The 12,829-nt window shown below is 34.6% G+C and overlaps 1 protein-coding gene and 1 long non-coding RNA gene across 2 annotated transcripts in view; one reads left to right on the forward strand and one right to left on the reverse strand.

The window, feature by feature from the left end:
* The first annotated feature begins 6,911 nt into the window (after positions 1-6,911).
* LOC109165398 lies at positions 6,912-9,382 on the forward strand. Its single transcript, XR_002051541.1, has 3 exons — positions 6,912-7,315; positions 8,066-8,249; positions 9,096-9,382. It is a non-coding gene; the product is annotated as an uncharacterized LOC109165398 (long non-coding RNA).
* A 1,395-nt stretch (positions 9,383-10,777) lies between these two features.
* LOC109164944 overlaps positions 10,778-12,829 on the reverse strand; it is a 2,327-nt gene continuing 275 nt past the window's right edge. Inside the window, exons 2-4 of the mRNA XM_019313507.1 lie at positions 11,819-11,935; positions 11,599-11,736; positions 10,778-11,322 (exon numbers count right to left, since the gene is read on the reverse strand). Of these exons, the coding sequence (XP_019169052.1) occupies positions 10,987-11,322; positions 11,599-11,736; positions 11,819-11,821 (477 nt within the window). The 5' untranslated portion in view covers positions 11,822-11,935 and the 3' untranslated portion in view covers positions 10,778-10,986. The remainder of the gene's footprint in view (positions 11,323-11,598; positions 11,737-11,818; positions 11,936-12,829) is intronic.

Raw genomic sequence — 12,829 nt, forward strand, 5'->3', positions numbered from 1 at the left:
AGCCCATTGCTGCCACTGCCGTGACACAGCAGCAGCAGCAAGGGAACACTGCCGAAGCCGTGGTGGCAGCCCAGGGGACTGCACAGCCGGAACCTCCTATGCCGATGCGGAAGTGTTATTTCGACGCTGGTTTTTTGCCTACCACTGGAAAAGCCATGGTTGGCGCAATCTTGATGAGCGAGGAAGGGAAATATATCTCGGCATTCAGTGCACCCTTGTCGGATTGCTTCTCCCCACTTATGGCTGAAGCAATAACATGCAAAGAAGCCCTGTCTTGGTTATGGAATCGTGGGGAACGCTCTGTACGCTTGTTCACAGATTGTTTAACACTACAGCAATACTTGTCAAACGCAACGGCCTCACTTCGGACCTACGTTGGCTATGACATTGATGCTTGCAGAACACGCATTATCTCTTTTGATTACTGCTCAGTTAGTTTTATTCCTAGATCGGAGAACTACTTAGCTCATAGTTTAGCTGCTTCTGCATTTATTTATTCTACTGTTATGTATTCGGATGATGTCCCTCCAGACTCTATTTCAGAATAGTTTGAATAAATGCCATACTGGCCTCCTTTCAAAAAAAAAGACTATTCTAGACTGAGTTTTTTTTTTAAATGATAAATATTTTTAAATTTGATATTAAATTACTAATTTTAATAATTTAACACTAATATATTCCTCTTTTCTACGGAGTAGAATAGGTCAATTCTACGGAAGATATATATAATAATACGTATAAATATGGATATGCTTGTTTATGCACCAAGTCTTAAAACTACTTTGATCATAAAATCAGTGGAAGATTCTAACTTCTCAAGAAAAAGACTATTATGTATCTTATTCACAAATGGAAATATGTTACAATGCACTTCCGCTATGACTTTTACGATAATTTTTTTTACGGGTTTTGATATATTTAAAACTAATCTAAATTTAACTTAAATCATGCTAACAGAAATAAATGATAATTTAATTTTTTGTACAGCATAATTTTAATATTAAATTAAATAATTTATTTCGTCTTAACTATAAAATTAAACTGATACATACATATTATATACTCAATATTTATTATATATTAAAGGTTGAAATTATAAGTTAGATGTAAAATTTAGAGAAAATACAGAGACATGATATTATGGTTTATCTAGAAGGTGTGGATATCCAGAAAATGGCAATTCAACGGAAGAAGGTGGTGAGTTCACACTTGAAGGCAGGAATTTGAGGACACTTTACTTTACTTAGCTGCTAAGGTCGGAGGAGATATATAGCATGTAATATGTGGTGTGACCACTCACTCACACGTGTCCGTGGTTGACGGATTCAACTGTCCACTTTCCATCATCTATATGGGACTAACTCTATTGGGCTTGGACCACACCGTTCATAGCCCAAAACGATGATACAAAATTAGGGCAAATTATATCATGTACCGAGCTCCAAAACGACGTCGTTTTGTTTAATGAAAAGAAATGACACTCGTTTTGTGCTGTTCCGCAAAAAGTAATTATGTTATTCAGTTTCATTTTGTATACACTGTAATTTCAGTTCAACACAATTACAGTTTCATTTCGATATAGCTACAATTTCATTCGACATTTATACACTCAAATATATGAAAATGTTATTTAATTTTATTTTATATACACTATAGTTTCATTAAAACATAATTACATGATCATTTCGATATAACTACAGCTTCATTGTACAATTTCATTTTATATACACTGTAGTTTCATTTTGATATAACTGCAATTTCATTTGATAATATATAAAATAATACGTGAGGTAGTTTCGATTTAGATACACTGTAGTGTCAGTTTAGATACACTATAGTTTCAGTTGGTAATTAACACACCAAAAAATGCGCACTCCGTTAACAGTAACAGCTTGACCACGGTGCACGTGCACTGCGGTCCACAATATAACGACTGCAAAATTAGATGAAGTCTTGACCAATCCTTATACCATGGACCAGGGTTCACAACGTACCGCAAATTATTCTATGGACTTGGGTCCACCTTACAAAGTGGACTCGTGTTTAACTTCACAATTTACCTACTAAATATTCACAATTTACCGTTTAAAATTTCACAATTTGTATACTACGAACAAATAATGTTAACATGTATATAATTGATTACCTTGTTTGTTATTCACAAGTTCGAGTTAATACCATCTGAGGTCCTCCGAGTATAGTGGTTTTTCCACATTTAGTCCTAAACTTTCAAATTGACCATCTGTGGTCCTTCGACTTTCAAATTTAACCATTCGTGGTCTTAGTTAACTACCCATGGTCCTTCAAATAATGTAGTCACACAATAATGATAATATTAACATATTAGGATTTGATGATCTCGTATTGTATTCACAAATTTCTTTTGTTTTGATTTAAAAACAAAATTTATATTCTAAAAGTTCACAATTCCAATACTAAAAATACACCACTCTCACAATGCACACCCTAACAAGTGGGACTCATTGATATTGGTAGTTTTTTTTTTTTTTGAATGTTACTGGCTCTATTACATTGTAGTATCTGTTCATATACTTTCTCAACCTACTAAAACATAAAGAACCAATAACACCTCCTCCACTGAGGCTTGAACTCATAACCTTCCAAATGAAAATCCAAGTCGGGTACCATTAAATCACATAGTCTTGATAATTAAGTAAGAAGAAATATTATATTTTTTTTAGAGAAAAACATTTTGTCAGCTAAAAATGTTTTATGTTAACAATGTTCATAGTTTCACACGCTCACTTGATTGCAACCAAAAATAATAATAATAGTAGTAATAATAATGATTAACCCAATGACTTGGGAGTTTCCACTTTGCTTAGCCGATGATTTGGTGAATTGGCATGCACTAAATAGAAAATTATAAGATATGTTTTAATTGTACGTCAAAAGCTCTATAACTATGATTTCAATGCGATGAACTTTAATAAAGGTTGTTAGAATTTAAAATAAAAATATATATATATACTTTGAGTGGAGTTAAAGTCTACATGTCACAAAATGAGTAATCAAATGAGTAAAATATAATTCTCGTACCTAAAATTTACAAATTTAATAATCGTATTTTTTTATTAGAATTAATTATCTCATTTGATTATTTCTAACAACACATGATCATCAACTACTTTTCAGCTTTTAGCTAGCTTTTTAGTTAGGTTTGCCAAACATAACCTTAGAATTTAGGTGAGCTGAAACATTCTTTTTGTAAGCCATGTAACACAACTATTATGTATCATGATTTATATCATAAAAATAAATAAATGTTTTTATACAAGCAAGTTTAATTGGACTCCAATTGACAAATCTCTTTTTTAATTTTACAAGGTTTAAATTTGAGATTTTGTTTAATGTGAACCAAACTTTAACACTTAAATTACATCATTATTCACAATGTATGAATTTGAGGCTTTGTTTAATAGAAACCAAATTTCTCACATTTAAATTACATGTTGTTGGCAAGATAGACAAACATTTTGATAGGTAAAACTGTATACTCTCCATTGCATTTTATGTGTTGGGTTTGATTACCGAGACTTGACTGAAGTTATTTATAACTTAATTTTTCATAATATTATATTTAGAATTAGTATGTAAAATTTATATGTTTAGAAACTACATTAAAAGTACTATTAAACACACACACACACACACACAAAACAATCAAATTTAAAAATTATTTAGAAGATGTTAATAAAAATAAGCATGGAAGAAAGAGTTGATTTGACCAATAAATAATATATAAGACAGATAAAATAGGACAGAGGGTACGTTGTTAGATATCTCAAGAAAATGGTGTTGACCCAGATCATGAGGTTGTTGGCTCATCATAGGACATACAAGTTTGACATGAATCATAGGTTGAAGAAAATGAGGAGACAAGTTCAATTTTGGTTCCATAATTGTATTTTGTGATAAAATCAATTTCCCGTCATTTAATTAACTTTTTTTGGATTAAAATTATTGACTTTGAGAGTAGAGTAAATACCCAAAATGGTCCTTCAACTATAGCTAAATTCACAAATTGATTCCCGACTTTTAATTTTAACCAATTAAGTTCTTAACTTTGTAATTTTCACACGATTTGGTCCTTCGAACACTTCTGCATTAACGCCCGCGCCCGCGTCGTCATCGACGATCTCCAAAAGAACCTGCAGCTCTCATCGGAGCACATGGAAGCCTCCAGGATGACGCTGCACCGGTTCGGAAACACATTGTTTTCTTCACTCTGGTACGAACTCAACTACATTAAATCCAAAGGGAGGAAGAATAAAGGCGACATGATTTGGCAGATTGCTTTCGGCGGTGGATCCAAATGTAACAGTGCGGTCTGAAAATGCAACCGAAACCTTAAAAAATCGACGATGGACCATGAAATTACATATATATCCTCAAAAATCACAGTCAACAAACGGTCAAATAGACGGATGACCAAATCGTGTTAAAATTACAAAGTTAAGGACTTAATTGGTTAAAATTGAAAGTTAAGGACCAATTTGTGAATTTAGCTATAGTCGAGGGACCATTTTGGGTATTTACTCTTGAGAGTATTATGCAACTTCTTTTTGGATAAGAGGAGAGATAAACTCGGAATCAATATTATTAATTTTCATAGTAATTCTTCTTGGTATTGGGAATTCTGACTGAATCTCCATCAGAGCATCTACACTAGTGGATAATATGGGGTTAATTAATGTAAGAAGAAATAACTTGGGTGGGGTTATTTATAGATGGGAATAAGGGTCAAATAGGCCATCGAACTGCACACGATAAAACAATTAGGCCACTGAACTTAAAAAATCAACAATTGGGTCCCTAAACTAATCAATTTCAAACAATTCTTCCAATTTGAAGGTTTCCAACAGGTCAACAGGTCATCCTTCCAAATTAATTATTTTTTAAAATTTAAATTTTAAAAATTAATTATTTAAATTAAAAAAAAAAAAAAAAAAAAAAAAAAAAAAAAACTGGTTCCAGCCGGAGACGACCCGTCTCCGGCTGGATTCCAGTTTTTTTTAAATTTAATTTAAAAATAATTAATTTTTAAATTTTATTTTTTAAAAAAAAATAATTAATTTGAGAGATGACCTGTTGACCTGTTGGAAACCTTCAAATTGGAAGAATTGTTTGAAATTGATTAGTTTAGGGACCTAATTGTTGATTTTTTAGGTTCAATGGCCTAATTGTTTTATCGTGTGCAGTTCGATGGCCTATTTGACCCTTATTCCTTTATAGATGTGAGGTGGGGTTAATTATAGAATTATTTCTCCTGCAAATGTTAAAATATTTCTCTTCCCAAGGGAAGAGAAATATCAGAAAAGATAGGTTGCTGTGCGCATTTCGCGCACAGACGCGCACAGCAGCCCCCCACACGGGCGCGTCAGGCGCGTCTGACCATGTTTATTTAAAAAAAAAAATCAATTTTTTATTTGTTTTTTATTTTTCCTCTTTTCACATTCTCTTTCCTAATTACTATTACATTATCCCTCAATTCTCCCCAACCATTGTGGATGCTCTCATAGGCTTCACAACCTTTGGTGGTGGTTCTACAAGGTCCCTCCAATCCAGATTTAATAGACAATCCTAGTTTATTGGTAACACAATTTTATTTCAAAAAGACATAATTAACTTCAAAAATATTTATGTAATTTAATGTTTTATTTTTTTTTGTTTGTCAAATAATTTATTATTATGAAGTGACGATGTTAAATAATGGTCAATCATCAAATTTAGGATAAGTATGGTACTAGTTTAATTTCTATATGAATTAGTCAAATTTAATATTATTCCTTACCAACTTTCAAGGTGAATATGTCATGTATGTTATTAGAAGTAGAGCCGGGAAGGATTCTAAACACGCATACAGGTAGCACACCACCTTTTTGTTTGAATTGTCTCCACGAAGTTTCATTATTATCAGCATTATTGTTATGTGTGGATTTGTATACACAGATTCATTTAATCCTACATGTATATTTTATTTTGTTAATTACGTTAAAATTCAAAGGGTGATTAATCCTTTAACCAGACAAACAAGGAATGATTTCACTAAAGGCCGTTTGGTTCAGGTAATCTTATATTATCTAAATAATTTGAGTCTGATAATGTTATATTACTTTATTTGATTTAAGTTATAAAATTACCGGATAATATTATATTACCTAGGGGGCGTTTGGTTCAAGTCATCTTAGATTACCTAGATAATCTGATTCTGGTAATGTTATATTATATTGTTTGGTTCAAGTTATGAGATTACCTGAAAATGTTATATTACCTGAAAATTGATGTGGCGGTAATATTTTAAAGTAATGTGATTACCCCCATTTTCTTAGGTAATCTTAGGGTGCGTTTGGTTCGCACATAGGAATCGGAATCGGAATGGGTATCAAATACTTGGTAATGGTAATGGGTTTTGGTGAAAGTATTTAACATGTTTGGTAGTAGGGTGGAATGGGAATGGTTACTAATAGTAGTGCTTGAAAATGAATAAGGGAATGAAACCCTTATTTTATTTGGGTATGGGTTTTTCAATTGATGGGGTATTCCAAACCCATAGTAGTGTTCTAAAAATCTATCAACCAAACAACAACAATCACTTTCATACCCATTCCTATGGACAAAACCCACCAACCAAACACACCCTTAGATGGGAAATTGACAAAAATGGGAAGTGGGAAGTGGTTTTGGACAATAATAGGAAGCCATTTTTTTTTGACAATAATAGGAAAAACGAGTTTGGGAAACGCGGATAGGGTCAAATCCGCATTTCCCAAACTCGTGTGGCCAAGATTCATACTCTACGGACAACCGCATTTGAGAAATGCGGTTGTCGTATAATATACAACATCCGCATTTCTCAAATGCGGTTGTCGTTATCGTATGATATACGTTTGGTCGCCGGGGCTTTGTTAAGTCCCTGCACGAGGCTTTGTGCTGTGCAGGGATCGCAGCGTTCCAAGACGACGTTGATCTGAAAGGAGGTCGGATCCAGCGAGGGCTGATGGATGCCATTCACCATTCCTGGGTTTTCATCCCAGTCATTTCTTCAAACTATGCCTCCTCGAAGGTGGTGCCTTGAAGAGCTCGCGGAAATCATGAAATGCATTAAAATGGAGAAGATGACTGTTTTTCCGGTGTTTTATGAAGTTCGGCCGACGGATGTCCGGCACCTGAAGCCTCCGTTCTCCGCCGCGTTTGCACAGCTTCAGGATTGCCGGAAGGTGAAGGTATGAAAGCGCGCCCTAAGTGAAGTAGCCGACTTTTCGGGATTTGACCTCATCGACACCTACCAGAGGTAAGTATATATACATATATTTTATATATTTTATCTTCTGATATGATCTCCAACTAAAATGGCTCTTCCGATCCAACGACGCTTTAATTTTACAGCTATTATGAGCCACACACCACAAACGCGTCTTTAACGCCAGCTTATCGTCGGGCGGGCGGCGATAAAGAAGAACCATAGCCGCATTTGAGAAATGCGGCTGTCGTTATACGACAACCGCATTTCCCAAATGCGGTTATTCGTAGAGTATGAATCTCGGCCACACGAGTTTGGGAAATGCGGATTTGACCCCATCCGCGTTTCCCAAACTCGTTTTTTCTATTATTGTCAAAAAAAAAAAAAAAAAAATTGGCTTCCCATTATTGTCCAAAATCAATTCCCACTTCCCATTTCAGTCAATTTCCCTCCTTAGATTACCTTGAATTATTCCAACTTTACTCTTGTTAACTAATTCTTATAATAATAATAATAATAATAATAATAATAATAATAATAATATAATAATAATAATAATAATAATAATAATAATAAACATATGTTTATATAATCAAATATATATGTGTGTATATTTAGTTTTTATAATATTTAAACATTGATATACATGCATACATACCTATAAATAAATATATACACACACATATATATATATAGGGTCCGGATCAGGTGAGGACTAACCCAGAGCATCCATTTGTTTTGATCTAAAGGCTACGATTACCACTTCTGATAAAAGGCGTTAATTGTTATTTAATGCGTTAGGGGCATTTTTGTAAACTGTTCGAGATCCCATCTGCATGGGATTAACTTCCCCATTTAATAAGTTAATTTACAAAGACCCAGACGGTGTTCAAACGTAATTTACGGACGACAAAATTCAAGGCTACCTTGTATCCGATTCTGCAATTTCGGCGACGTGCAAGGCCAGGCTAAACGATGCAAACAGGTATGTTTTCTTCCGTGATTAAGCGTGATTGTAATGAATACAGTATCATGTTGGTTTATTGAATCTTAAATTCATCAGAATTAAGCCTAAGAAGGGTTTGACGGCTATATATTGCTTATTTGTGATAATCAAACGCAGTGGGCTTTATCCTATGCATGTTTAATAATTCTAATGTGTTGCTTTCATAATTACGTTCCGCCTTTAGGGTTCTGTTGGTGGTGTGACTAATATAGTACGGTGTTGTTGATGTGCAACGTAAGAATACATAAAATGCATCAACGGAATAGTGCATACGTGGTGGGTGATCATGCGCATGTTGAGATCAAATGGGTTTTAATCAGCATTAGGTTCATTGTCTAGGTTTTGTCATTTGTGTATCATGTGGCTATGACAGTGCAATGCTGTTATTGATGATGTGCGACGTTATAATACATAAAATGCATCATAGTAATAGGGCGACTGTGATGGATAATGCTTTCCAAGATTGGGTTTAATCAGAAAGAGGTTCACTGTCCAGGGTTTTGAGTAACATGTGGTTTTGATTGTGCAATGTTGTTATTGTTTGTGTGCGACGTTAGAGTTCATAAAATCCAACATAGCAGTGGGGAATGTGCAACTACACCTGAGACTTGGGAAAAGGGGGCCACAGAAAGAAAGAAAAAAAAAAACCAAAACTAGTTTTAAACATGTACAACAAAGCATGGGCATCACGATAGGGGTTATGCACTTTTAATTTAAACAATATACAACAAACCTGGTTGTTTCGGTCCTGTTAAGGTGGTTACAACTTAAATTTGAATTTATTTTTGAAGACTATTCTGATATATATAGACTTTAAAAATGCAGGTGAAGACGAATTCAACGGCGACGGTGCCACTGGTGCCGATTTCACCATGTTCAACAAAGTATTGCACCAATGCGCTTTGGTTTCAATGAATACACAAAAATTGTAAAATTGGAGGGATCAAAGCCGAAGCGTGTTTGTCATGTAATCCGTTAGGACGACATGACAGAGTCGTAATTGCCCAAATGTGAAATGAGTACAAAACTTTGGAATGTTTGCTTTTGTAATGATTTGGGCTACTTTGATTTTTTTTTCTTCAAAACTTTCGAATGTTTGTTTTTGGAATGGTTTTGGCAACAGTGATTTTATTTGTAAACTTTATAATGTTTGCTTTTGGAATGGTTTTGTCATAGCTTATTTTAAAACTAAAATGTTATTCGTAAAAATATTTTCCACCAGTCACAATAAGCACAATATACTGGTTTAGTCTCCCCCACGAACCATGTATAAGCACATGGAATGTTAGGTGTACATTATTCTCAAATTGAATTTAAAACCTGATAGAGGTAACAATTTGCTATTTTCGTCCGTGTGATCATTGTCGTGCAGTGTCTGGGACACATAATTAGCCCAAAACGAGAGCACACCAATCGTGCACCACAGTACTAGATTTAGTGCAAACGCTCAATATTATGGTGTGCAATAACGTAGAGCGGACTGTGCATTGTGAAAATAAATATTGCAAAACTACTAACAACCTCAGTCGTGATATGTATGACATTTTCATTTCAAGATTTAGCACCCTTTCCAATGGATTATAATTGGTCAACAACCAACGCCTAAGGCGCAATGGTGTCTCTTTTATATCAAGAAACAGAAGATCCCCGAACTCAAACCAAGGGCAATAACAAAAGGTTAAAATGGAAAAGGGAGATAACAATCTTAGAGAGATCGGAGGGAGAACGTCGTTGCCACAAATGTAACCAATATGGACACCATGATAGTCGTAATTGCACAAATGTGTAATAAGTACAAATCTTTCGAATATTTGCTTTTATAATGGTTTTGGCAACACTCATTTATTTCAAAACCTTCAAATGTCTGCTTTTAGAATGGATGATTATATTTGTTTGCTAATTAATTTGTAAACCTTGTAATGGTTGCATTTGCACTAGTTTTGACAACGCTGATTCAAACACTTTGATGTTAGTCGTATAAAAATGACCCACCAATCAACATAAACACAATACACTGCACCTGTGCAGCGCAGAACTAGATTTAATGTAACACCCAATACCTTGTTGTGCAATAGAGTTGAATGGGCTGTGCATTTTGAGAACAAATTTACCAACACCGCTGACTATTCTAGAAAACCAAAAAAAAAAAAGCTCTGGTTTATTCAAGGGGAAGGAAATAAACAAACAGAGCTGAGCACGATAATGGTTTTGTCAAAGCTTATTTAAATACTTCAATGTTAATCGCATAAAAATTGTCCATCAAAAGAGATAAACACAATAATACACTTTAACTGCGCAACAGAGTTCAATATTTAGTGCATCACCCAATACCTTAATGTGCAATTAAGTGCAATGGACTGTGCATTCTGGAAATGAATTTACCGACACTATAGTGCACTCGAGAAAAAACCAAATAAGCTATGGTTTATTCTAGGGGAAGGAAAATAAACACCGTGCAACCAGAAACCTAGATTTGTGCATTCAAAAATTAATTCACCACCATTCAGTATTAGTAATTGTACTAGAGTAAGTGCTGCCATAACATACAAAAAAACACGGTACTAGTACTACGTTAGCCCAAAAAAGAGCGTTGCACTATACAAACCAAAAACCATGAACTACCTAAAATTCCATAGAACTACCCAAAAAAAAAAAAACAAAAAAAAAAAAACAAAAACAAAACAAAACAAAACAAAAGGCAACCACTTAATGTATGTTAACTTGCGCGAGCAGAGATTTTGCAATCATATTCCAACGCACGTTGAATTACAGAATGCTTGTGCATGTTAATGTTAGACACCAAGATATCGTGCATGAACCTCTTACGCAAATCATTAAGAATGTCCCTATCACCTTTTACTAAACCACACTCCCAGTTTGAAACACCCTGACCCAAATACGATTCCATGTGGCGCATAATATAAATGACACTGTCCTCTAAGATGGTTGCGTCCCTCCAAGACATGTGCATGCGCTTGGGTTTAAGGTGTCGCACGCAATCTGCCCGATCAGGAAGCTTAATAGCCACAAAAAAAGAGGCAAGGAAGGCTTGCTGCAATGTCCATAAAGAATACACCAGTCAGACACATAACCCCACTTTACAGACCAGAAAACAGGATAGTAAAACACATTAACCATCTGTGGATGCACAATAAAATACACTGTAATGCACCGCTAAATCACTCCTCACGCGCAACAAATATCCCCATGTTGCACAACACCCATCATGAAATGTCAAACACAAAAAAAAAAAAAAAAAAAAAAAAGAAGCACCACAAGCAACGATGGTAAAATCGAAAACAATATTACAATATAATTGTGACCTTACCAAGTCTGCGGGAGCGCGACCATATTTGGCCTTGTTAGGAGTGTGGGCAGGACAATTGTCTATGATACCCATCTTCATCTTTTTCAAGACCACACTTATGACGTGATAGTGACCACGTTCACGCACCGAAAAAAGAAACTACACCAGCAAATTACAGTCATAAACGTGAAATACAACCCATATCAATCAACATTAAAATCGCAACAGAACCAAAGATTACCATGTCAATCGTTTCCCAAGACGTGTGTGGAGTTATATCATAGTCTTCATGCAGGCGATCACCAAACCACTAACATCTTTCTTCCTTGCTATTAGATATCTCAACTACTGCCTGCGTCTGTGTTTAAATGCACAAATTACTATGCAAAGTGAATAGTACTCAAAAACACCGAATATTGTCCTATAGAAATGAGTACCGTGGTCCACGTGGAAGCAAAGAACTGGATAGGCTCCTCTGATTATGCATAACAACTAACACACAAATGAAACCCCACAGTTCTAGCTAAAATGCAAACCATAATCAACAATAATGCACAACAACTAAGTATATGAAGAACAAGAGAAGAGACTAAAGTGCCCCTCAACTAAGGATGGGAACACAGTCAAAAGACACAACCTGAATGAAACATCAAATCACCTCGAATGCACAACAAGAAAGTAATTAAACAAGAAACTCTAAGGCTGGTTCTTTTATTACTACGTATAATCTAAAAAATAGCAAGGACATACCAAACTAAATTCAAAACCCATTAATATAAAGACCACAGAATTATGAAATGTCAAAATTGCTGTCTCTCTTAAAAACTAAAGTTATCCACTAGCTATGCATAATAACTGGAGAATATTTATTGCCATCTCCAATTCTCTTTCTTGAATTTCCATGGTAAACAAGAAATATATAGATGGGCATTTAAAATGAAAGGTGAGCTTATACACAGTGAATCAGTTCAGATATCCTCTAAAGCAATAGTTGCACAAAAATTACACAGGGGTCAATGTTCAAATATTAACTCACAAAATCACTGCCGTATTATCAAAATTTAACATTAAAATTTTTAAATAAAGAAAAAACGTAAATTTCCCAGAAACACACATGTACACTTCAAGAACACACTCTTGCCTCAGTCAAAATTCGCATTTCTTCACTTGAACTTACAGTCCATTCACCCAAGAGAGACATTGTGCGATTGTGATAATAATACAGAAATTGAACAACACAGAGAGAACATTA

The sequence above is a fragment of the Ipomoea nil genome, unplaced genomic scaffold, assembly GCF_001879475.1.
Source record: "Ipomoea nil cultivar Tokyo-kokei standard unplaced genomic scaffold, Asagao_1.1 scaffold3069, whole genome shotgun sequence".
Taxonomy (NCBI): domain Eukaryota; kingdom Viridiplantae; phylum Streptophyta; class Magnoliopsida; order Solanales; family Convolvulaceae; genus Ipomoea; species Ipomoea nil.